The 13,955-nt window shown below is 49.2% G+C and overlaps 1 protein-coding gene across 7 annotated transcripts in view; it reads left to right on the plus strand.

The window, feature by feature from the left end:
* The window catches only part of FRMPD2 (FERM and PDZ domain containing 2), a 126,100-nt gene that overhangs the window by 35,321 nt on the left and 76,824 nt on the right, over positions 1–13,955 (plus strand). For 4 of the 7 annotated variants that reach the window (XR_010135213.1, XR_008669024.2, XM_031015537.3 and 1 more), the window contains exons 4-9: positions 2,667–2,732; positions 5,166–5,357; positions 7,026–7,158; positions 7,831–7,918; positions 9,398–9,530; positions 10,965–11,036. Coding sequence is in view for 5 of the 7 variants with exons in the window: in XM_031015537.3 (XP_030871397.3) it covers positions 2,667–2,732; positions 5,166–5,357; positions 7,026–7,158; positions 7,831–7,918; positions 9,398–9,530; positions 10,965–11,036 (684 nt within the window). In the remaining 2 variants the exon portion in view is untranslated. The remainder of the gene's footprint in view (positions 1–2,666; positions 2,733–5,165; positions 5,358–7,025; positions 7,159–7,830; positions 7,919–9,397; positions 9,531–10,964; positions 11,037–13,955) is intronic. The other 3 variants (XM_055353025.2, XM_055353026.2, XM_055353028.2) reach the window with 1 other exon arrangement.

A 13,955-nucleotide genomic window follows, 5' to 3' on the forward strand; every position in this document is an offset into this window, starting at 1 on the left:
GCTTGTTGCAAGGAGATGGCCAGCATTTTGACCCTGCATATCACATTGGTCCGTGTCTCCCTTCCCATTTTCTCTACACTGTCATTGCCCTAGGCTTGCAGCCCCTGAGTGAAGGGTCTGCACTTAACCCTTGCCTCAGGCTCCACTTTCTGATGTACCTGAGCTAACACAGATTTGAGTGCTCCTGGGGTCCTTCCCTGACCATCCCAGTACTCACTGGTTAAGATCAGGCATCACCCTCCTGATTGCAGATTGGCCTCCATTGAGTACCTTGTGAAGGCCCAGTGACTTCTCTGCCCAGAGCGTCTTTGAGCTGGAAAATAATATGTTCCTTCCTCCTGCACACTTTCCTCCAGACAGAGGCACGAGGACTCCAGTAGATTCAAGACTAATAGGTTGAGTTAAGAACTGGCTAAATGTATTGCTGAGTCCTGGCCAGGAAGATGAGAGTGAGTGTGAGCTGGAAGAGATCCAGTATGAGAGGGACTGAGCTCCGAACTAACCAAACATTGGTTTAGCACTCTAGGCATATGAAGCATGGCAAGTGGAGTGGGCTTTAAGGGGCCAGAGCCACCAGCCTCAAGCCCTGTTTATTAGGCAAGGAGGCAGAGTGACCAGGTTACTTGATCTCTTTCAGCATCTCTAACACTCAGTTCTGTTCATCACTGTACTTTTCCATTCATTACAGGCTCCTCTCTTCATCCAATTTGGCATGGGTCCATGAGGGGTTGGTTGGGCAGCTAGGAGCTAGGAGAATGGTCCCTGGACAGGCTGTGCTCAGAATCCTCCCCCAGTCCTGGGCCTCGTTCTGGTGCTGGGAAGGTGTACCCGGACCCCTCTCCTTGGACCAACATCTGCCCTAAACAGTGCACTGACATATTTCCCCAACTACTTGGCATCTTAGCCCCAGGTGCAGGTCAGGTGGAAGGTGTGGGCAGGTCTCTAACTACAAGTCATCTGTGCTGCCAGTACCCCACCCTATGCTCATGGCAGACATCACCAATCAAACATGGTGTTCTTTCCCACTGAGCCAGGAGTTGCCTTCAAAATCCTTCTCACCAGCCTCTACTGGCAGTGTCTACCAATGAGCTGAATTTAGAATTTTGGATGAAGCCTTTTGTCACTGTGGCCAAGGCCTTGCCCTAAGACACTTTTAGACAGAGCCCTTAGAATCCAGGTGAGCTCCCAGGTGTGGGTGGTGCCTCTGGCAGTGCTCAGGATGCTGGAACTCTGTCTGCACTTCAGCCCCTGCAGCTCCATGAGTCTCTATGCTCCATCGTGCTAACCATGTGGGAAGACCAGCCTTGCGGGTGGCAGTCACTGCAATTGGTTCTGGGAGCTTGTTAGGTTAATGAGAAAGAAGTGGCTGTCTACCAAGCCCCTGCTCTTCGGGTCCTTTCTCTGGAAATGCGGGTGCAGCTTGTGAACTTTCTTGCATGGTATCTATGCACGTTCATCTGAGGGGTGGGAGCTGGTTTCAGGATATAATTTCAAACAAAGATGAGCTAATGAGTTGTCACAGGTGATATTGAACATATCTTGACCTTGAGATGTGAACAACCAAAACCAAAAACTAAAACCACTTGTATTAAACCGAGGGGGGGGGGGGGGCTCAAGTAACTGTGTGTTTTTACATGCAATGTTTCATTACCTCATTGTTTCCTTCTAAAATCCCAAAAATCATTTCCTGAGAAGAGAGATCTTAAGGGAAATGTGCCTTGTCAGTTATAATAGAAGCCCACAATAAACACCAACTGACATTGATTGAGGACTGGTATAATCCAGAGGCCATGTAGACAAGTGGGGACAATTAAAGTACCTACGTCACAGGATTGCAGTGAGGACTAAATAAGTTTATATGGGTAAAAGACTTAGAACAAGGCTTGGTATATTGTAAGTGCTCTATGTCCAATAATAACAATAATGGTAACAATAATAATAGTTAATATTACCACCTTCAGGTACTTTTGACTTGATCTTTATTAGAATTCAGGCAGAATACTCATTTTTAAGATGAAGAAACTGAGGGTCAGAGATGTCAAACGCTGCTCTTCCCATGACATCATTTTGCTTTTTGACAAGATATGGTGCTTTGTAATCAGGCTGAACTGTAATGTGTCATGGAAACAGAAGGCCTAAAATACAATGGCCAGGGCCAAAGATATGGTTGTTAGTTACTAAACAAGAGGTCTAGGGATTGGTCAGCAGCCGTTTCATGTCATCAAAGATCCAGGCTGTGTATTTCCATTCTACCTTCCCCAGTGGCTGGCTTTCTGTCCTATGCTTGCTGCCTCATTGTCACGGAATGGCTGCAAAGACTCCGTGTATCAATCACATCAATTTTGAAGGCAGGAACAAAGGGGAAAGCGTGGGACCAGTCACATGTGTCCTTTTGTCAGTAAAGCAAAAGCCTTATCAGAAGCCCCCTAACAGATTTCTCTCACGCTTTTCACCAAAACTGAGTGTCATGGTTTCTGCTAGAAAGCAAATTTCTGGCATTCTAGCCTCCGGAGTAGGAGTTAACAAGGGTTAAGGGAGTTGCAGATGGTGCTAGACTAGCCAGACAACAGTGTCTGTTCATGTGGAAATCGGATTGTATTTTTCTTGCAGAGCCATGGAATAACAGAGATGATTGAAATCTAATCATGTACTCTTCTTTTGGGCAGATGCATGTCTATTCTTTAGGAATGACCCTCTACTGGTCAGCAGGGTTTCATGTTCCGCCACATCAGGTTTGTAAACAAGATACTCCAAGTCTTGCCGGGCTATGTCTCTGGGTTTATTTAGTGGTTTTCTCCTGGGCAGGGACCACATTTACTGAGCACACATAATGCCACTCTCCCCTCCTCTAGGTCCTAGGCAGGCATTGAGAACTCATCACACAACTCCTTCCTGCTAGTGCAGAAACAACCTCAGAATCCCACTCAACATAGCACTCCAGGCAGCCACAATTTGGGATTGGCAAGCAGGATAAGTTTGGCCATCTCCGCTCAGAGGAAGTATTAATAGCAAGCTAGAGAATTTTATAGACACTGAAGATACAGATTTACATATATTTTAAAAAGGCTTTAAAACAGCCCTTCCCAAAGTGAGATGCTTCCCTGAAAAAGGCTTCTGGGCTCAATAGATTTGGGTAAATGCACCCTACAATATCTCCCTCTCAAAGATTTTTTAGAGTCATTTTTTAAAGACTACAAGAAGGCTTAAAGCTTAGAAACTTAACTTTATCCTGGCTGGGCATGGTGGCTCACGCCTATAGTCCCAGCACTTTGGGAGGCTGAGGCGGGCAGACCACTTGAGCTCAGGAGTTCGAGACAAGCCTGGCCAACATGGCAAAACCCTGTCTCTACTACAAATAAAAAAATTAGCTTGGGTGTGGTGGTGTATGCCTATAGTCCCAGCTACTTGGGAGGCTGAGGCATGAGAATCGCTTAAACCCCGGGGGCCAGGAAGGGAAGGCTGAAGTGAGTGGAGATCAAACCACTGCACTCCAGCCTGGGCAACAGAGCAAAACCCTGTCTCAAAAAAGAAATACATAAAAATATCCTAATATTTTACACAATTTTCAACTACAGAATAGAAGTGTTTGTGTACATTTCCATTTGACATTATAACAATTCCTTAGAGACTGGTGCCACAAGAACACATGCTGGAGAGCCCTGCCTAGCTGACCTGGCTAGACTGGCTCCCTCCCTCCTCCTCCCTTCCTTCCTGCCTTTCTTTCTACTCACCCGACCCTCTCCAATTCAACATCTGGGCTCTTCCTGGGTGGTCTTTCCAAGAGACCAGCTCACGATCACTCTCACATGCAACCTTTTGTAACGCCTCACTGCCCATGGGGTTGCCTTCTGACTTCTCAGTGAGACACACCTGGAGCCTAGGATAGGGTCCCTGCTCCCGTCTGGTTCCCCTTTGGCACTCTGCCATAATCAGGACTGGCTTCCTGGGTGTGTGTCCTGAGTGTGTGACCCTGTGTCATAGCACAGGGTCCTGCATTTAGTTTAATGCTCTGCTATCACTGTCCTGGAATTTTTAATAATTTTGAACAAGGGACCCCACATTGCTATTTTCCCCCAGGCCCCTGTCCTGCTCATAATCCCCTTCCTTTCAGATGCATGTCAGCTCATCTGCATCTTCGTGCCTTTGTACACACGGATCCCTTCACCAGCACCTCACTCCCCACTTTCCTCTTGGTTAACTCTAGGCTTGGCTAAGCCCCTTCCTCTACATTAGTGCCATGGCCTGTGTGCTTCCCAAGGTCAAAGTCCTTGTCATCCTCTATGGTCTTTGTCTCTTTTAGTGACCGTCTCTCTCATCACACCATTATTTTCCTGAAGGCAGGGACTGTATCTGGTGTGGCTGTGCAGCACCAGGCACAAAAGACACCTGGATTTACTGTGACGGCAGGACTCAGCAGCTTGGCTGTACACAGAGATAGGTGCTCACAGCTGATGCTCCCCAGCAAGAAGTGGTAGTGCAGCCTTTATCTGGAAAGTGACCTGCAGTGTGGGTTGAGCTTGAGAAAAAGTCTGATTATGAATCTGAATTTGAGGACTTTCTCATATGAATTGTGGTCATTTAAATGCATGAGGGAAATGCTTATAAGATGCTTCTGTTTTCTTTTGCTCGATGTGTACACGTGACATAAAGTTCAACCAACAACGATTGAGCATTTGTGCTGACTGCTGGCTGTTCCGAAGTGAAAAGGAATAGGCCACAGTCTGTATGTCCCAGGAGCTCACATTCCAGGGGAAAGGCCAAGTGAGACCCCCTGAGTGACTGGATACAATGACAAGCTGTGCAGGTGAACATGAGTGAAAGGCTGACCTCTGGTTTGATTTGGGGTGCTTGGCACAGGTGGAAATCCATCTTGTCAAAGCATCTATTTTTCATGAGCATTCCAAGCATGTGCTTGGGCAGAAGGATGTTCTGGTTTAGAAAGCAGCAGACAACACAGAATTGATGCAGAGATGATTGCTCTGCACTTTGAGGCCTCAGTGATGGATCTTGTGTCTGTCCTTAAACTCTCCAGAAGGGGCAGGCATCTGTTCTGGTGCTTGTGGGAACACCCGTTTCCGTGTCTCCAAGGCCTGCCTGACAAGGTGCTGGCCTCGTAGCGGCAGCTCTGACTGCTCTCTCCTCTCACCGGCCCTGTCTGCCTCCAGCCCCTGCAGCTCTGCGAGCCCCTGCACTCCATCCTGCTGACCATGTGTGAAGACCAGCCTCACAGGCGGTGCACATTGCAGTCGGTTCTGGAAGCTTGTCGGGTTCATGAGAAAGAAGTGTCTGTCTACCCAGCCCCTGCTGGTCTCCACATCAGAAGGCTGGTTGGCTTGGTTCTGGGTACCATTTCTGAGGTCAGTAGAGAACCGTGCTTTTCAAGCAGTAGCCACTGGTCATGTGTGGCTATTAAAATTTGAATTAGTTATATTATCATTAACTAAAATAAAATAAAAAATTAAATTAATCAGTCACATCTGTCACATTTCAAGTGCTCAGTTGCCACTCGTAGCAGGTGATGACCCTATTGAACAGGGTGGATCTAGAACATTCTTGTCATTGCAGTTCTATTGGGAAGTGCTGACAAAGACCTTTAGGCAAGCCCCAGTTTGTCACATGGCTAAGACCCTTGACATCTTTGCAAGTGCGTCCTTACATAAAGCAATAATGTTTAGAACCCATGATTCAGTTTTCTTATCAAAATTCAACTCTAGGTTCTGCACAGAAGCCTTCCCTGACTTTGTTTTTGTGGTCCCTGGGTACCCTCCCCTCTGCTATTTTATACCTGTGGGGTGTCCTTTGTTGTGCTTGTCACACTGTGCTGCTTGCTGCCCTGTGCACTCAACAGAGTGCAACAAGGGGCCTGGCACATGGGAGGCATTTGGCTTAGGTTGGATTCCCTCCAAGCTAACCCAGAGACAGGGATTCTTGTGCAAGTTATTTACTGGGGAAATGTTCCTGGGAGAGGGGAGTGATGGTAGTACAGCTGACAAGTTGAAGGATATAGTCTCAGCTGGAGACAGGCCCAGCCTGGCCCCCTGGGGAGCTCTGTTGCAGGAATGGCACCATGGAGTTGGTACCCCGTGAGACCTGAGTGGAGCTGGGATAGGATGGGCAAGTGAGGTGCCTATGGCACAAAATGTAAGGAAGTTTGTATTTGGGAGGAACCAGAGACAGGTAAGCTAGAGGCCAGTTGAGTGGCTGCACTTGTCCAGGGACAAGTTGGAGAGCTGAGAGCAGGATTAATGAGGGCCCACGTGGATGGAGATGAGGGGACAGCAGGGTGGACAGTGGCAACAGTCAATCAGAGAAGGCCTCTTCCATCAGAGAAGGCCTCCTTCTTGGACCCCTTCTCTCTTGGCATAGGAACATGTGGCTCCTATGAATTGAGCCAGAGGATTTGGTGGGGGAAATGGGCTATATTTATTTGAAAGATACTGAGGTCTACCATCCACTGATGTGCCATTGTCCTTGGATAGACACTGTACTGACCTGCAACATTTCCATCAGGGATCTGCAAGGTAGATGTCAGTCATGTATGCAACATTCATTGGGCACTGCATTAGGTGTGCTACGGTGGTGCATAAAGCACACAGAGATGTTGGGGGAGACAGACAAGCAGCACACTCATGGAACATGATGCAACAGAGCCAGGTGTGAGTGCAGTGATAAGGGAAGGTGATCAGAGAGCAGAGGTAGAGAGGCTTAGAAGTAGAGAGCACGCAGCTCTGGGTCTTGTGGGCACAGAGGAGCTTCTGGGGAGGCTGTAGCCACGGAGGGAATGCATGAGCAAAGGCACAGATGTGTGTGAGTGTGCAGGTCTGGAGTGGGGAGTGAAGTGCCTTCAGGGTGCATGCAGGGGGTGGGCACAGAGCACATTCTGGGTGCCAGAGAACACATCATTAGGTCACCGTGTAGGGCAGACAATTCCACATTGATTCAGTCTGACAGCCAGTTTGCATGTATCTATAAAAACGCCCCCTCCTTATCTTGGGATGTGGATGTGTGATGCACTTGACCCCCAGGTGGAGAAAAGAGTTGTGGAGGAAAGCTCCTCTGTGCAGCAGAACAGAAGCTACCTGCTCAGGAAGAGGCTGCATGGGACAAGCAGCGAGAGCCCAGCGGCACAGGCCCCAGAGTGTCTGCATCCTTGCAGAGGTGGGTACGTGCCCTAAGCAGTCCCTGCGTGGGCTGTTGGTACCCATTCTATTGTTTCCTGCCCTGTATGGGCCACACATCCACATTGTGATGGCAGAGAAAGCCTATGTAAGTGCCACTCTTTCAGGAAGCCCCTGAAGAGAAGGGGCTGAGCTTAGGACTCACCTGTGTTCCCAGGAAAGTCTTATTTGGGGACACAACTTAACACAGTTATTTATATCAAATGAAAACTTTAAAAATGAGTTCTAACTGTCCAAGTTGAGAAAATCCAAATTGAAACAAACAACAAGAAAAGAAAAACTTGATTTTTTTTTCAGTTATTGTTCTGGGTGTGTTAAAAGAGTGGTTTTTGGAATAATCTTCAAATCTACTGTTCTCTACTTTTCAACTAAATCTGAGCTTTTTTAAAAAAAATTAATGTTATTGTTTGTTGTCTCTAAAACAAAGTGCACTTTGCCATTAGGCTTTATCTTCCCTTGTAACCCTCCATCCAACCCTCTGTAACTGTCATTTCTGTTTTCTACATGAGGAAACAGATTCAGAGAGGCTAAGGAATTTCACCAAGGTCACACAGCTAGTAAGTCATGATGCCATTCATGCTCTGAGATGCCTGATTTAAGAAAGCCGTGATCTTGGCTTCTGCCCATACCCTCTACCATGCTGCTTGATTAGTTTCAGAAAGAAGCATGGAGACCCAGAGCTCACCAGAGCCCCATTGGAGCACCTCGACACACAGTCACTGCAGCCTCCTTGTTAACCGGTAAGCAGCAAGGCCTAAAGGGTGCTGTGAACTTGATGTGAGACATAGGTGTGGGGGCTATGGTACCTTATTTCTTTACTGATTATTAGTAAGAAGCCTCTTGCTCCTCCAGAAAATGCCAATGCTATTCCATTAACAGATGAAGAAGCCACATTTAAGCAGATCCGAAGCCAAGATAATGAGGGGTCTGGTGGCAGCTGTGCTGTCAGGGCATCCTGTTTCCTCTGGGAACCATACTCAGGCCGAGTGGCGGAGCAACAACATGCCTCAATATTGTTGCCATTATCCATTGCCATACCATGCTGCATAACAAGCAACCACAAAACACAGTAGCTGAAAGCAACAATTATGTATTTAGCTCATGATTCTGTGAGTTGGTCATTTAGGCTGTGCTCAGCTGGGAGGTCTTCTAGACTCTGCTGAAAGCCTTCCTGCCTTTGTGACTATCTTCAGCTCGGCTAGCCAGCTTCTCCTGGGGGGTGAATGGCCATTGTCTGGGAAGCTCTGGCTCTCCTCCACCAGCAGGTCAGCCTAGGATTGTTCTCGTGACAATGGCAGAACTGACAGAGACGAACTGAGAGAGAGAGAGAGAGAGAGAGACAGAGAGAAAGAGGAGAGAGAAGAGAGAGGACGGCAAGGTGCATAAAGCCTTCAGAACTGGTCTTCCATCATTTCCACTTCATTCTGTTGGCCATATCAAGCCTAAAGGCCAGCCCCATTTCAAGGAGTAAGAAATAGACTCCATCTCTTGATGGTAGGAGGCTGCAAAGTCGGATTGCAAAGGGTGCAGATCAGGGAGAAGAACTGTGGACATTTTTGCAATTGTCTAACTTAGGATGCTTGAATCAGATCAAAACCTAGATGGGCTCATATCTTCCTGGACCTGGAATGGTGTTTATTTTGAAGTTTGGGTGATTTATTTATTCACGTAGTGACCTGTTGAGGGCTGTAACAGTGTCTTGTCATAGTTGATGTCAAATCCACAGCTGGCGCCCTGATTCGATATCGTAGAGTTTATCTTGCAATACTTTTTCCTGCCATTTAGAACTTTATTTTCCCAATGAAAACAATTTTTACCCCCTGATTCCTTAAACAATATATTTTATTGTCAAAATATTTTGAGCAACATATCAAATTCTAAAGAAGCCAGAACTGCTGCAATCCCATGACCTGCTGGGTGGTTGCTCTAGACCTGGGGTCCTGGCACCACAAACAGAGAGGTAAAGCCATGGGGTGGAGAAGTCGACTGTGCCTTGTACCTCCAACCCCACCCCATCCCAGTGGCTGTGCAGCCTGGCTTCTCCAGGCCTCAGCTTCCCCCACTTGAAAAGTGGATATAACTCCCCCATAGGTGGGGGAGAAGGTGACATGCATCAGTGGGTGCATCCTGCCCAACTGAGCCCCTGTGCGGGTGGTCTTTCATGCCATGGAAGCCCTTGCCATTGCTAAGTGCTTCACCCCTTCTTAACCCCTGGCCAGCGCTCTTCCAGGAGCAGATCCCCAGGACCAGCAGGAGGGCCGGAGGCTCAGCTCTGGATCTGTGCACTCGGCAGCAGACAGCTCGTGGCCAACAACTCCTTCTCAAAGGGGTTTTCTGCAAAGAAGGAGCAAGGTAAGCAAAATAAGGCTGAAGGGCACTCCTCAAGGAGGCTTGAGCAGGGAGCTGTGGGTGGCTGGCACGGTGGCTGAAAATGGGCAGGGTCTTCTGGGGGACAACTTCCCTGGGCTGAGGTTTATAGGATTGGACTAACATAAACCTGAAATTTGCAACTTAGGGCATAGGCATTCACTGAGTGGCCTCACTGGGGAAGGCTCTATGGGGGACGCTGTATAAGATGTAGGGTTGAAGATGCTGGGTCCCACCCTAGAGGAAGCCACCAGTGCGTAGGGTGGTGGCAGAGTGTGCTACATGATTCGAGAACTGACAAAGCAGAATGTGTTTGGAAGGGGACTTCTGCACAGGTGAAAGGCAGGAGCACAGATCCAGGGCCGCAGGGAGGGCTTCTATAGGGAGGAGAGAGTTATCCTTCCAGCTGGGTAACCCTAAGAGGGTAATAGGGTTAGGGGGAATGTGCCTGTCTGTCTGTCAAAGTTAGTTAAGGTCCCTTGACTGAGCTGAGCTCCAAATAGCCTCAGGATGTCCCTCTTCCTGTTTGGCCTATGGTTCCCATACCCTGGCCTGGCCCACGCTGTCCTCCTTGGCCCTTCTCTGGCCTCCATGAACTTGGTGGAGGGCGTGAAGAGGGCTTCTGAGAGGCTTTGTCCACCTCCTTTGGCTTTTCTTCCTGATCACTCACTAGAGATACTTCTATTGGGAACTCTTGCAGGACACAAGTCACTTCTGGGCTGGAATTTTGGCCTCTTGGGACAAGAGTCCCGCTAGGTACCCTTGGGGGCACTATAGAAGCCCTACCCAACCCTATCTCTTGCTGGTTATATGACCCAGGTGAGCTTCTTAAGCTTTTTTTTTTTTTAAAGGTGAGGAGACTCAATTTCCTCACCTGTAAAATGGGTTGAGAATATGCACCCCACAGGGGGATAGCTGGGTCTAGCTAGTGATGGGTATTGCAGTGTTTTCTGGGTCAAGTGTAATACAAACACACTGAGAACAAGAGGTGCCCACTAAGCTATTGATTCAACATCTAGAGCTAGAAAACATTTCAGCTCATCTAAATCTAAAAGTATTTTTGTTTTTTCAAGTATTTTTATTGCATTTATATTTATATTATACATTTTATACTTTTGATACATACAAAAGATGAAGTTCTGTGTAAATTATGAAACTTATAATTCACCCCGAACACCCCTGTACCCAACTTAAGAGCCAGAACGTTGCTGATACCCTATACCCACCTGTAAGACTTCTGCTCCAAGATGTACCATTCAGCTGGGGCCTCAGCCCAGGTCAGCCCCATCTTGGCCTGTTTCCTGCTGGCTCTGGGGAATGTGTGCTGGTGGGGGCTGCAGAGGTGCATCATGGGGGAAGCCCAGACCCAAAGCCTGGAATCTGTTGTCTTCTCTACCATATGTGACTGTTTTCCTCCAGTTTTCCAGGCCAGAGTTCATCCTGTTGGCTGGAGAGGCCCCGATGACACTACATCTGCCAGGATCGGTTGTGGTAACTACTGGGCTAGACTGGGCAGGGATGGAGGGTGGCGAGGGAAGTGGGCAGTTGCGGGAGGCCAATTGTGTCTGAATGGGGTCTCACATGGGAACACCCCAGTGGCATTCAGTTTCCCCCAGACCTCTGCCAGAATCATCACTGCCTCCCACTGCTGCTGTTTTCCCTTCAGCCTGTTAAAGGGGCCCCATGTGACTTCCAGCTGAGTCCTGCTGGCCCTCCCAGCCTCAGCTAGGGAATGCTGTGAAACATCTACCAGGTGCCAGGCACTATTCTAGGCCCCCATCTATGCTGTGAATGAAACAAAGTCCTTTTCATGTGGAGATTACATTCTAGAAGGAGGCGGCAAAGACGGACAAAGACATAAATATAAAAGAATGCCAGGTAGTGATTTGTGCAAAAAAAAAAAAAAAAACAACAACGAAGAAGGGAGGAGGATGGGACATGGCAGGTGGTAGGAGGGAGAGTATGCTCTTTTAGATAGGAAAGTGGCTCTGGGGAGGCATCTTGTGAACAAAGACTGGGTGAAGACAAGGAGTGAGCCTTGTGGGCTTTTCAGGAAGGGCAAATGCGGTGTGGGCTGTCCCTTCCCTGCCCCAGAGCCTGAGCACGTCCCCTGCAGAGCCCCATGTGTGGCTGGTCTCACCCTGAGCTCCCCAGAACATATCTGTCCATGTTCAGGCCCATATCTCTGTTGTCCAGGGCCCAGTTGGGGCCGAGAGCTTCTCAGTCAATGTTGAGTATTTGGATGGGAGCCTTTCCCATCTCCCCAACCCCCAGGGCTGGAAGCGCACACATTGTCAACTTGGCTTTCTGGGCCTCTGCTCAGGGCCTCCTGGAGGCAGGGCTTGAGTGGGGCATGGCTAGAGGCTCTCCCCTCCCAGGCTCCTGCAATGCCCTCCACTTGTCCTTCCTGCCCTGAAGAGCACCAGCGAGCCCACCTCTGGCTCACTCCAGCAAAATCCCATTGAATCCCAGCTTCCATGCACCCCCCTGTCAAGGGGATGTCTGTTGCAGTGCACTGACATCATTTCCTCTACACCTGAGTCCTGAAAGTGTTGAAGCAAACTGGTCAGTGCAAGTGGGATGCCTGCCTGACCGGGGCCTCCAATTCCTATGACCAGCTGCATCAATTCATGCAGCACACACTGACGGGCACCCACTGTGTGCCTGGTCCACCTGCATGGGCACAAAAAATATGAAGTGTGATGATAACTTTTACACCCCAGGTATGCAAGATTGAGTTACCCAAAGCATGAAAATGCTAAAGCTAAGGAGGCTGTTGTGTGAGGGGCTGGGGTGTCATGGTGGCTCACTCTGGGGGTCTACAACCTTCTGAGGACACTTCCTGTATGGGGCTTGCAAGTCAGAGGGCCATGGCCTCCTCAGCCCAGTCCCACCTCTGCCCATCCCCTTCAAGCCACCTGCCCTCAGCTGAGGGGAAGAAGGGACAATTCACCCAGGGACCCCTTCCTGACGTCCCTGTGGTCACATGGCTTAGGTGACTAGAGACTCCTCTACCCACCGGGTAGATGGGCCAGACCTGCTGTGATGGGGGCCAGCTTCCCCCGCTCTGCAGGGATGCTTGTGCAGTGCTTAGGTACCAAGACTCCAGGCGATGGGAACAGTGCTATTGTCCCAGTTCTGTCTGGGGCGAGCATCTTGACCTACACACCAGGTCTAGGAGCCTAGTTATAACCTTCAGAGGGGACCTTGGACCCTTGCCTCTAGGAAGATGCTAGAAGGGTATGAGGGTGACTGAGGGCTCCCTCAGTAAAATACTTTTTGGACCTCTGTCCCTTACCTGGGAAACAGGAGGCCCCATTCCCAGGGTTTCCTGTGTCACTCTGTCTGGCTTGGGCTGGAGCATTTGCCCCTGTTGCTTTAGCCCCTCCTTTCCTGTCCCCAGGGTTCTCAGTCAGTGTAGCTCCCTATCTCTCCCTCCAAGTGGAGTTCTTGGTACACACACCCTTTCCTTCTGCTTCCCTGTGGGTGTTGGGAACAAAACAGATTCCCCTTATAGCATGGCTGTCCCGTGGGAAACACTGGCAACTAGGCTCACTGAAACACGAAGAGGCAGCACCCTGTGTTCAAAAGCAGCCACCATAGGAACTAAAATATAAAACGTTTTCTTTTTTCTCTATATGTGCTTTCTCTGTCTCATCATGTCATGGTGTTTTTATTTTTTATTTGCTGTTTAATGTCACATTCTCTTGGGCATAGGGATATTCACAAGGTGGACAGAGACTCTTGCAGGTACCTGGGACCCTGCCCTGTGACTTTGCCACACCAGTTGCTGGATCCATGCACCATGCCCCAAGCAGGGTGAAAAAGCCCAAGCTCCCTTCCCTTGACTCTGCTGTCCCAGCCCAGACAATCAGTGGTCCCCCAAGGGGTTACATCCTTTGCATGGAGATGCGTTTGGTACCTGGCTTGGGAGCTGGGTGGGTGAGAGGCTTGTCCCTGCTGAATTGCCCAGGGAAAGAGCTTTGGTGCTCCTGGCCCAGGGTGGGGACAGCCACTGTCATGGTTGCTGTGACATGCCTTGGGTGCATGTGCCTGCTTGGGACCTTTCCTCCACCAGCCCCTGAGGAGGGCATCACTAGGGGGCAGTGAGAGCCATGGCTGCCCTCAGTGGAGGGCAGCAGAGGTCACTGTGTGGGGAGGATGAAGGGGCAGGGAGGCTGGGCAAGGCATGGGGATTCAGAGAGCAGAGGAGTTGGCAGCCAGAACCCTCCAAGGAGGAGGGGAGGCAGGACTGCTGAAAGTCAAAGCTTTGTATACTCGCTCATTGTCCTGGGGACTTCACTCAGAAAACACACATTCCAAACACAACTATTAAGAGTGTCCAGAGGGCAGCTTCAGAGCACTGGACCCAAGCAGGGGCCCATCATGGGCATACGATTCGTCACTGAG

This window comes from Gorilla gorilla, chromosome 8, assembly GCF_029281585.2.
Source record: "Gorilla gorilla gorilla isolate KB3781 chromosome 8, NHGRI_mGorGor1-v2.1_pri, whole genome shotgun sequence".
NCBI lineage: Eukaryota > Metazoa > Chordata > Mammalia > Primates > Hominidae > Gorilla > Gorilla gorilla.